The sequence below is a fragment of the Hydra vulgaris genome, chromosome 05 (genome assembly GCF_038396675.1).
Source record: "Hydra vulgaris chromosome 05, alternate assembly HydraT2T_AEP".
NCBI classification, from domain to species: Eukaryota; Metazoa; Cnidaria; class Hydrozoa; order Anthoathecata; family Hydridae; genus Hydra; species Hydra vulgaris.
Genome location: NC_088924.1, coordinates 32,792,199 through 32,805,037, shown reverse-complemented (window position 1 = coordinate 32,805,037; position 12,839 = coordinate 32,792,199). Strand labels below are relative to the sequence as shown.

Here is a 12,839-nt window from a genome sequence, read left to right as displayed (position 1 = left end):
ATAACGATATTTCCCGGTAAGAAATAATATTCTATATTATAATACTATCATAGTTGTATTACTACTAAAACTTACTTGTCAAGTTTGTCAGCAATTGCATCGGCAGTGTGTCTTTTAGCAAAAGGTCCAGTGCCAATGACAAACATCCTGAGCTGGAAATCTTCTCTGATATAGTTAAGGGTGATGACTTGATATAAGTCATTGTTTCGACTGCTCCAAAGGTCTGAAGAAAGGCCAAATCCAGGTGATTTGGGAAGTTCGGCCAGCAAAATGTTGTCAATGGCATTCTTGACATTGGTGTGCAGCAATGGTAGTCTAAAAACAAAAAGAAAAACATGGTTCGAGGTTAGGTTTGAAATTTTTGTTTCAATTTCAAATAGGGGTTGTGAATGGGAATATAAGTATACTTATACAATAAAGGCTTGTTTCCAACATTATACCTAAAAGGGTATTTTTGGGAAAAGTAAAACACACCACCCCAAAGTATTTCAAAAATTTCTTAATCCCAATAAAAGGACCTAGAGTTTAGGACCTTTAGAGTTTTGCCACTTTTCTCCTGCTCATATTGCTCATCTTCATCATACAACTAAAAAAGTAACAAAAAAGCAATATAAGTACATTTAAAAAAAGTTAAAACAATGTACATTAAAGGTACATTAAGGAATTATTTATAATTTAAAACTTTCAAAGTACTAAATAACAATAACTTATGACTTGTAAGTAACTTTACGAAGCTTTAACCAATGCTTTTAAGTTTTTTTCAACAAAAGTCAAAAACTATTCAAAATAGGCAAATAGTATACATAAACAGAACTAAAATAAAAATGTAATGTAAAATTAAATTTTTGATCATCGCACCTGTTCAAGCTTTTCTTAGGCTTGGTCTCCTTGGCACTTCTTTTCAGCTTTTTTCTGTTCCAATGCATTCCATTCAACAGAGTGTTGACTGACCATGTGCCTTCTCATTCCACTACTGCCATCATTGATCTTTGACAGGTGTCCACATCCCCCAATGTTGCACTTAGCGTAGGTCTTGTCCACACCACCTTCAGTGATTTTCTCCTCTGTGAAATGCTTCCAGATCTCTGTTCTAGGCCTGACCATGTTGACTTAACTTGAGTGTTGAGTCTAAGTATCAAAAATTTTGTCACAAATTAATTTTTTTTCGGACTTCAATCAAACACGTCTGATCTTCAGACGTGTTTGATTCAGGAACTACAAAACTAACCAAGCACTTTCCCGGAAAAAAAGAATCAAAATACGTACTGCATTTTATGAATATGGACATTTTGTTAACATGATAATTCTACTGTTAAATATTTTAAATTTTGGTCTAAAATGTTTTAATAATAATTACTTTTAAATTAATGACTTATATTTTAAATTATTTAACTTAAAAAATTGAATTATCAATACATTTGTATCTAGCAATTTTAACAACAATCTTGTCTAATAATGTTCCTTTAAGAGCAACAAAAATAACAAAGAAACAATTAAAAAGTGTTTTCTTACCGTAAAAGATGAAAAATCCACAAAACTTTATTCTTTTTTCTTGATAAATAATATAATAAAAGATTTTAAATAAATATTTTCAACCTTTAATTGTGTTTTTTAAAAAAAGAAAACAAAATTCAGCTGTCGCGCGCGTCAATTGTCCTGAAAATGCGTACTTCAATGGATTAACCGGTTAATCAAATTTTTTGAAAATCATTTCGGGAACTCGAAATAACTCGAAATATCCTGAAACACAAATAATTCTTGAAATGTGACAATGAAAATTTGCGAAAATGAGTTTCAGGATACTCGAAACCATTCTCGTAATGATTCTCGTAACCACCGGGAATTTCCCGTAATGTAACCGAAATGTTACGAGAATTTAGGTGATTTTTTAAAGTCGCTCTCGTAGCTGATCGATCTTGTATTGTAACGTAATAATTTTCCACGCCCTATATATATATATATATATATATATATATATATATATATGTATATATGTATATATATATATATATATATATATATATATATATATATATATATATATATATATATATATATATATATATATATATATGTATGTATGTATGTATGTATATAAATATATATATTTTATTTTTTTTGAATATAAAGCATAAAATAACAGCTGAGTACAAACTAAATTTATTCTTCGTAATATTTCGATCTGATTTTGCACAGGTCGTCATCAGACGTAAAATATAATACAAAAAAACTGTTACAAATATTACATAAAAATGTCAAAAAAGACATTAAAAAGAAGCCATAAACGATTACATAATGACGTAAATATAAAATTAGCAAATATTATTTGATTCCTTTTTTTTTGATAATTTTTTTAAAAAGAGGTCTCCAACTGTTTGTAGAAATTTGAATGCCATTGTCACGGTTGAGAAGTATTGGAGCCTGTTTTATTTCTTGGTATGTTGAGGCATAATCAATTTCAATTTTCAATTATATATATATATATATATATATATATATATATATATTTATATATATATATATATATATATATATATATATATATATATTTATATATATATATATATATATATATATATTTATATATATATATGTATATATTTATATATATATATATATATATATATATATGTATATTTATATATATATATATATATATATATATATATTAATATTAGGGATATGACTAAAAGGCAAAATACATTTTCTTGGAAATGGCATAGCAGCAAAAGATGAACTTTTACTTGTATTAACAAAAAATAATTATATCTTTAGTATATTGACTGACCAAGTGTTACTATTATGTTTATATATACTTTTGTACAAACAATTGTCCTATCTATGCTATCTGGCTCTACATGCACTATTGTTGTTCAATATATTGTAAATGTAAATTTTGATACTGTTATTTTTAGTTACATTGTGAGTTAATGTTGTTTTTATTTGTCTTGTTTCTCTCTTTATTTTTACATTTTATATCAAATCTTGATTGTTATTAACATGTTTTTTTTTAGAGGAAGTTTGCTTGTTCGTAATTTATCATCTGTTGTGGAAAAAGAACATTTTATATTAAACTCAGAGTATCTTCAGACATTGCTTGTTGTAGTACCTAAGTAAGAAGGACATATTTATATTATTTATTAGAAATTTATTTTAGTATGAAAGTTAATTTTTATATGACTTTTTTATATGCTAAATAATATTTTTTCCATAAAATTATATTGTCCTTAAATAATATTTTGTCCTTAAGTCCATAAAACTTTTGTACTGCTGAATTAAATCACTATACATACCTTTAGCTTTTAAGGTGGTTAGGTACAGTGATGGAATCTTTCTGCGTAAGTAATCCATTGATTTTAACCATTGCTCAAATAAATAAATTTAATTTATTTATTTTAACCATTGTTCTTACACTATTTAAGTATCTCTTTTTTTTTAAACATATTCGCTTCCAACAAAGCTGCAAGCAACCAATAATTAAAGTTGGAAGTTACTGGAAGAGAAAAGATGAAGATTGTAGAGCAAGATAACAATTGACAGACGACTTAAAGGATTGCAAATTATATGAATCAGGAAAGCAAGATGAATGAAGCGAATTCCAAAGAACTGATGTTCGAGGAAAGAAACTAGTCGAATATGTGTTTTTGGGAGTATATAGGAACAGTCACAGAAAAAGGATGACACTTAATTGAATGACAAGTAACACGATAATGAATTTTAGCAGATGGCACAATAGATACTAGCTATTTAGAGCAGGGTCCATTATAGTATTTGTAGAAAAGAGAAAGAGAAGCAACATTATGATGATGTGATAATGGTTGGAGGTTGGCTGCAAAAGCAGGTCCAATTATGTTTACAATACGTTTTTGCACCTTGTCTAAAAGTGATAGGGCATCATTAGAAGATCCGCCCCAGATATGGCAACAGTATTCCATACAAGGAGGGATTTGAGATTTATAGAGATAGAGAATAGAATCCGAAGTAAGAAATTGTCGTAAAGTATGCAACCTAAGCAGATGCTAATTCAGCAACAGATTTGATATATGGTTTCCAAGAAAGATCGAAAATAAGAGTTAATCCTAGATGGTGAAGGGTAGATGACTCATCAAGTACATTACCATTCATAAATATAGGAAGATCTAAATTATTGCAATAACGATTGGCTGAAAAATATTGAGTTTTATCTGATTTAAAGTTCACCAGCCACTCTAAACCCCATGCTGTGGCAAAAGTGAGATCCTTTTCAAGCTTAAATGCTCCCTCCAAGCAATCAGAGAATGTTGGCTTCTTATCATGACAAGAAGAAATGGTAGTATCATCAGCAAATAATGCCCCCTTAGATGTGAGAAAATCTGGAAGATCGTTAATGTAAATTAAAAAGAGTATAGGGCCAAGGGTTGAACCTTGAGGAACCCCTGAAGTTACAGAGTAAGAAGAAGAGTGCTGTCCATCGAGGACAACTTTTATATTACGATTGAAAAGGAAGGATTCAATAATCTTAAAGGTGTTACCAGATACACTGTAAGAAGAAAACTTATGGAGAAGACCAGCATGCCAAACTTTATCAAGAGCTTTAGAAATGTCTAGAGCGATGGCCTTAATCTCTCCATCTTAACTAATGCACAAAAGACGTTTTGGTTATTACTGTTAGCAAATCAGCTGTAAAACGAGAAGATCGAAATCCATATTAATGGTCAGAAAGTAAGTTATTAGATTCAAGATGAGAGATTAGGTGTTTGTTAATTTTAGATTCAAAAACCTTGCTTATGATAGGAAGAAGACTAATGGACGGTAGTTAGACAAGTCAGATCGCTCTCCAGAATTTTTGAAAATAGGGATAACAGAAGCCGCTTTCCAGCAGGCTGGAAAACAAGACTCAGATAAGCACGTGTTAAATAGTTTTGAAAGTATGGATGACAGCTCCAGAGAACACTTCTGCAACACTATAACAGGTATGTTGTCTGGACCACAAGCTGTAGAAGAGTCTAAGCAGGAAATCACTTTAGATACAGAAGCTGGAGTGATACGAATGTCAAGCAATGGATCAACCTGTTTGTTTGCAAATAAGGTAGAACACAACTAGTGGAATCAAGAGATGGTATTGATGAAAAGATTTGAGCAAACAATTCAGCTTTGTCTTTAGGTGAGGTGACAAAGTCTGAACCATACAAGAAAGCTGGAATAACAGATTTGCCTTTATTATTGTTACTATTAAAGATTCTCCAGAAGTCACGAGAGCTTAATTTTTGAGATGAGATATGAGACTTCATGACCGAGAATAGCGGGCTTCGGCTTTAAACAAAATCTTTTTGGTTAATAAGTAATGGTTTCCAGCAGTAATAAACAGACGTCTATTTTCTGGATAATTGTTTTGCTGATAGATATGGAAGTAACGGTTTTGATTGGCAATTGCAGCAGCACAAAGTGAGAAAAACCATGGAGGAGATTGAGGCTTGATCTGGATTCGTCAAGAGGAAACAAAAGATTCCATGCCAGTCTGAATCCACGAAGTTAAGTAAGAAGCACATTTGTCGACAGGAAGATGAAAGATATCTACCCAAGGGCCATCACAAAGAAAATTACGGAAAGAATTCCAATCAGCTTTAGGGTAGTTGTAAGAGGTATAATAATAGGGGGGTTCAGGTGATGAAGAAGAATGAGATAACAGTTTTAGAGAGTTCAAACTGTGATCAGAAGCACCTAAAGGTAAATGTGGAGAAACTGAGCACTGAATAGGATCAGAAACAAGACATAAGTCGAGTAGAGAAGGTAAATGATTCGGGTTGTCTGGAAAGCGAGTTGGAAAGTTGACTATTTGAGTTAGGGATTGAGAAAGGCAAAAGTTGTGGGCTTAAATGCCTGCAGAATCACTGACACTAGAGCCAAGCCATTCAGTGTGATGAGCATTAGAGTCACCAACAACAACAATATTGGCTGATCGATTTGTCGGTATGATCAGATTGATTGGTCAGTATGATTAGAGAGGGCTTGGTCAATATGGTTAGAAATAACATCAAAAAGAGTCCGTCTTGAGATGAATGAAAGCGATATAGAACAAAGAGAAAGGCGATAGAGTGAAGTGGTGCTAAACAAAAGTGCATGAAAGAATAGTCTGTGAATTTAAACCTAGTTTCATGACAAATGGGGGAATTCTTATTAATGTAAATGCCACTAACACTAAGATGAGACAGCTGAACTCAAATTAGTCTCACAAATAGCAAGTAGGTCTGGTGAACTTTGCAAGAGATAAGACTCAACAGATGAAAAGTTATATCAAAGACCACAAATATTAGTGAATGATAGGTTTAGAGAACTTGGTGACGATGATAGTTTTTTGTGTTATAGTTTTTGGTACTTTATTCATTTTTAAATTTGTTGAAGAACTTGACTCAAAGCATAGTTAGTACTCAGAACACTGTTTAATAGCCCAAGCAATTGCCACATTACTAATAATAAACCCTACGCCATAGCAAAGGGCTCTAAATGCGGCCTCAGCAATGCACATCAAAAGTACAAATAGAGACACTATCTATACACAACATGACACTGGTAATACTTTGATATTTTTCAGCTGTTGATGGAGTCAGCCTCTCTGAGAGCTACCACAGTGTTCGGGAAACCTGACTACCAGCTGGTCTCAGAATCATAAAACTGAGTTTTAGAGCTGTACCCTCATTCGGAGATAATAGAATGAGTTGTCTAGTCATGAAAACAGAGACTTAAGCAAAACCTATGCATTGAGTCAAGAAGATCCAGCATTCAACATCCTAAACTGGAAACAATGTTTTAAAAATACATCTGCGCCAACCTAATAGATAAGGAATGGGTGCGAGGCTGGTCAACAGATACAATCTGTTTACTCCTTAAGTCTTTGCCTAGGAGGCTTTCTACAAGACAGTAGCCGGATGCATTTAACATCTGCCCAAGATGAGTTTTTTTATCGAGACACCATCTCTAGCCTTTTCTCAACCAAGAACCCAAGGCAGCGGGTGTTTAAAGTCAGAGTTGACATCACCTAGCCTTTGCCTTAAAAGGCATATCCTACAAGGCAGCAGGACATGAAGCAGATAATGAAATCAGGACATGATTTCATTTAGATAATGAAGCAGGACATGAAGAAGGTAATAATAATCTTAATGAAAAATGACTTTTTCATTAAGATACTTAATGAAACGCTCAATCGAAAACAGTTTGAAAAATCTGAAGCACACTTTTTTGTCATTTTTTGGTGATCCTTCACTACTAAGGGTGCATTCAATTATGCTTTTTCACAACTTTGGGTATATAATGAATTTAGAGGAAACACCAAGTGCATTGAATTGGGCTAAGGAAAAGTTTTCAGTTAAAACTGGTTCAGCAATGGCCTCTTTTTTCAATTAAAAAGTTCTTTGAGGTCATGAGCATCTAGGTTTTCTTGTTTGTAAAAAATTTTCATTATCTTATCTTTAAGTAGACCATTAATGATAGCAGCAGTATAATTGTGCACATGTTTGTAGACCTTGTTACACATGCCCAGAATTATTTCTTTGTTCATTATCAAAAACCTTTTCTTCTTTCTAAAAATGTAAAAAACTACTTTTTTCACCAGGAACCTGGGGAAGATTATTTGTTTTAGGCGAGTGTCATGGAATTTTGTTGATTAAGATAAGTAACTAAAAGACATGTGGTATACTCAAATTTCTAGTATGTTGATAATGGTGTCAAATGAGAATGACCTTGTCTTGTCTCCTAATTGCCTTTCTTGTAGAGCTATGTTTCCTAAAGTCATAATTATTTTTTTTTTTTAAGTTTTATTAATAGATCAAATTTTATCAACAGATTTCAAATTTCATCATAAAATCTTTTTTTGTTTAAGATTTATGACAAAGATTTATGTAAAGTTTAAAATTCCTCAAATTTACCCACTAAAAGAACATCGAATGGTTGCAACTTTAAATGATAATTTTTTTTTAAGAAGTTCTACATCTGTTGATAAATCTAATTTTATATAACACTGAAATAAATTAAAAAATTCTTTTAAGAACTATACCTAAGGTAGGGCCATTTGGAGTCCAATAGGGTTTGCTACAATCACTTTATCACTGTAAAAAAAACTTTCTGTGTATGGTTAGATTATTATTTATTTTTGTATATATATCATCATATCATATATCATCATATATATCATCATATATATCATCATATCACAGTGATGTTGTTAGGCTGATTTTGACACAGGTATACCAGTATAGACGCCCAAGTTTCAGCCCAAAACTCAACTTAAAACAACTTTATCTTAACAGCAAGTTTGTCAAAAAACAAATCAAAACAAAAGATTCTTTATTACTTATTGTCTTGCTGATTCCTATCATTACATCAACTAAAAAAGTGTTTAATGTTAATGTCTGTTCTGAAATTGCAACAAATGTGATTTTTAAAATAGATTTAACATTAATTGTTGAAATGTATTTTATAAGTCAATCAAATTGTTTGATTGGAATTCCTGTGGATAAAATATATAATACAGTATCGGATATAATACAGTATCAGATTAAAATATGAAATAAACATTGTGATTGAATTAAAATATAAAACAATAAAGCTTTATAATTTTTTTAATTGGTGTAATGAATAACTCCTTTTAAAATAGGTTAGGTGAATGATTCTCCATGACACACATTTGTCATAACCACAAATTGCAATGTAATAAATTAACTTATAAACTCAATAACTTTCTCTATTTAAATAATAAGTAATAATTTTTAGAGTTAAATAATAGTTGTGGTAAAAAAGTAAATAAAACATGTTGAATAATAAAATAAAAAAAATTTCAAACTTAATAATATAATAATCGCACTGAAAAATTAAGTAACAACAGTTTGAAAAAAAGTCATTAACTTTTGAATGAATTGATGACCTTGCTATCCTATAATTCTATGATCGCTAAAGTTTGTGCAATAGATTTTATGTTGTTATTGTTATTATGGTCATATTTTACTTATTTTATATAATTCATTTATATTTTGGATATTGTAAACAGTTATTTAAATTTTTTTTTTTTAAAAAGTAGCAAATTCATTCATTCAAAACATTAATTAAGAACAATTTTTCGTTCTGTTTTTACTGTTCTACACTGAGGCACAACATAAAGTAAGAAAGTGATTTAAGAATACCTTAATGCAACGCATAGAGCTATAGTTTTGTTGTAAAAGTTAAACTTTGTTATCGGAACCACTTTATCGGAACAGTATTTTGTTATCCTAAAAATTAGGATAACAAAATTTCTAAAAAAAATAAATAAAAAAGGTCCTCTAAGAAGCGCAAGTTTTTGTTTTTTTTTACCTGTGTCCCCAAACATGTTTTGGGTATGTCACTTAATCATATATCATCATATAATATATAATCATATCATATATCATCATACCATATATCATCATATCATATATCCCATATCATAAATATATAAAAAAAAAAAGTATATTAAATAACTGTTCAGGAGGTTAATATTGCACTTTTTGCAAGCTACCTGCAAATTGAAAGCCACTTTAAAAATGTATATAGTTGTAAGCAACAACTGCATTTTTAAGCCCTTCAATAAAATTTGGTCTGCACTCTCCAACTTTGAACTAATTGAAATCCTGATGAATGGATGTAAAAGCTTGTCGGTCCAATAATTTTTTTTATGTCATGTGAAGTCTTGTGAAATGGACAAGAGTGTTTTGATGCTGTAGTTTGTTTTTTAACCATTTGAAGTAAAACATTCAGATTTTCAGATACTGTGTAATCTAAGGTAGGAATGTTCAAATTATACAAAATTATCCTTACTATATAATAATTATTGTTCATCGAAGGCAAAATGGATATTATGGAAATCTATGCAAGCTTATCCGTCACACGTTTAATTTTATTGTTTTCTAACTTTAATGTTATAGGCCTTGTTTTAAATAAAAAAATCTCAAGTTCTTGAGTCCAACTCCTAACAAGCCTGAGTGGCTCATACTTATCAATTTTTGCATCTTTGCATTGTTTGCATAAGAAATTGGAAAGACACCTAGGTGTCTTTCCAATTTCTTATACAGACATGCCATATCAATAACAGTAATCATGCCATCTTTTACAACAATATCGGGTTAACACCTGCCATTCCCAGAGAGACATCCTCTTGCGCCACCCATCTGCTCATTCCACCATTGAGTTTTAGCTCTCTGGCGAGTTTATCACAAAGCATGTTATGATTTTTTGAGTATGCATCCTGGCTGGTAGGACATCCATTCAAGATGTGACCATCAGTTTCTGCTGTTAAACCACAGTACCAACATTTATTTGAGAGTCTGATTGGCTAGGCCTCTTGACAAATTGATTTTTTGTTGGAATCACTTCTGCCATTGCCTTCCAAACTAGAATTTTGTTTTCAGCTCTGATATTCTTCTCCAACAACCAGTACCGGCTCACTGAGGACTCTGCTATAGTCTTAAGGATGCCTTCATTGGTTTGATTTCTAGTTTTGTTCACCCTCTTGACCTCACAGAACCTCCTGGCAGAATCCATTTCCAGTTCATCCTAGCTATGCCTGCTAATCCAGCTCTTTTCCACAAACTCTATTTGCCTGCACAATGCGGCCCTGACAACATTCATATAAATTAATTAAAGTTTGTTTAATTTTTGAAAATTATTATTTCTTAAATTTGTAATTGTGCTTTGCAACCAATAATGATTTTTTATTTTTAAAAACAGATTTACAAATAAAAAGTGTAACTTATTGCAAAATTAAAAGCTGTATTTAATTACTTTACCAGTGATTATTTTAAGTTTTTAAATACCATTTATTGAAAATGTTTTAATGTACTTGGACTAAAATTTGGAGTAAAATTTTATCATTTAGTAATACTTTTAAATAAAATAAAAATAAAAATTAAATTTTCTTTTTTTTTAACTTTATCTGAATTTATTTCATTTACAAATAGTGCACTTCAAATAGTTGAATCTCTTCAATGTTATTGCAATACACTATTGGAGTATCTTTTTTTACCAATTAAACATGCATTAAAAGCAAAATAAATAATACAGATTGTAAATTAGTTATTTAAAAAAGTTGAAGATAATTAGATTACTTACCTATTTGTTTTCATTTACTCCTAAAAGGAATTTTCAAATTTATTTTGTTATATTTAACTAGATTAAAATTTCTTTTTTATAAATTAGGACCATTCAAAGTTATTTCATGAGATAGATAAGATGAATTCTAAACTTCACATGATCATCTTGAACAAAAGGAAATTTTTTTTAAAATTTAAAATCTATCAAGGAATTTGGATTTTATTTATGATAGAACTTACACAAAATTTTTTGATCGTAGGAAACTAAGTTCTATGAAGGGCAATCAGGGGTCAGGACAGGCTTAGTTAAGTTAACTCCAAGTAAAATAAAACTTTACTTAAAAAATTTTTGCAACATCATAAACAACAAAGGGGACACTTGCTTGAAAAATGTAGAAAGCAGTCAAATTAGTTACTGAGTCAGTCTTTGGTTGGGATAAAGAAGTTATAATTCTATTTAAGACATTTGTTTAAACAAAAAAAAAAACACAAAAAAATTACAAAATTACAATGGTATTTTTATATAATAGCTTTTTACACTCTGGGTAGACTCAAAATTAATTTTTTTTTTCTATTGAAGGGAAGCCCTAGCCATATTTATACGTTTCTTGCCCAGGAATCCTGAGGCCAATTTTAATTTTATCTGTTATGTTATATTTAGTTTGTTTATACTTTTTAACACTTTAATGTAAAATATTATAAATAAATAATAATTGTTCAAAGTATTTTAAAATTAAATTTTGAGTAAGAAAGATTTGTAAAGACTGTAAGTAAAAGTGTAGATTGGTGATTACCTGTACAATTTTTTATTTTTAATAAATACAAAGATTACCCTTACAGAGAGATATTTAAAATAATTCATAATATAAAGGTTATTATTTATAAAACTAAAATATAAAGTATTATTTGTTTTATTATCAAATAAAAAAACAATTGTTTTTAAAATTCTAGGAGTTCTACAGCAGAATGGGAGACAGTGTATGAAAAAATAACAGATATGATTGTACCCAAGTCTTCGATGTAACTTTTAATTATTAATCTTTCAAATTATTTTGTATTTATATATGTACTGATGATATATATATATATATATACATACATGCATACATACATACATACATACATACATACATACATACATACATATATATGTATGTATGTATGTATATATTTATATGTGTGTGTGTGTGTGTGTATATATATATATATATATATATATATATATATATATATATATATATATATATATATATATATATATATATATATATATATATATATATATATATATATATATATATATATATATCAGCGTGAAATAATGGTCAGTTGACAATGAACAACTCTCCCTAATGACTAAAATTGCTACTTAAACCTCCCATATTGAATTCTTGCTGGTCATGGTTGACTGTTTGAAAAAAAATCAGTTTTAAAAAACAAGGTTTGACAAATAATATGGGTGTTGTTTGGGAAATGCATATTCTAAATTTTCAAAAATCATTCAAGTTTTGAAAAAGGGTTTAAAACATTGTTTATGATATGCTACTTAACTGGTAGCAGGTCATTTAAGCAAAAATATGTTTAAGCAAATTTTTTCTTTATTCCTTTCTTTTTAACAATACAGCTTGGTTTTTATCTTTGTTTTTAAAACGTTGCATTAAATCAACTTTTTATTAATAATTTGATAATAAAAAATTAATAATTTATTAATAATTTTATATTATTAATTTTAATATGTTTATTTATTAATAAATATATTGAATA

The 12,839-nt window shown here is 29.5% G+C and overlaps 1 protein-coding gene across 1 annotated transcript in view; it reads left to right on the top strand.

Annotated features, from left to right (window-relative positions):
- LOC100209803 (V-type proton ATPase subunit C) overlaps positions 1 to 12,839 on the top strand; it is a 72,047-nt gene that overhangs the window by 30,814 nt on the left and 28,394 nt on the right. Inside the window, exons 6-7 of the mRNA XM_065797945.1 lie at positions 3,015 to 3,113; positions 12,027 to 12,095. Coding sequence (XP_065654017.1) covers positions 3,015 to 3,113; positions 12,027 to 12,095 — 168 coding nt within the window. The remainder of the gene's footprint in view (positions 1 to 3,014; positions 3,114 to 12,026; positions 12,096 to 12,839) is intronic.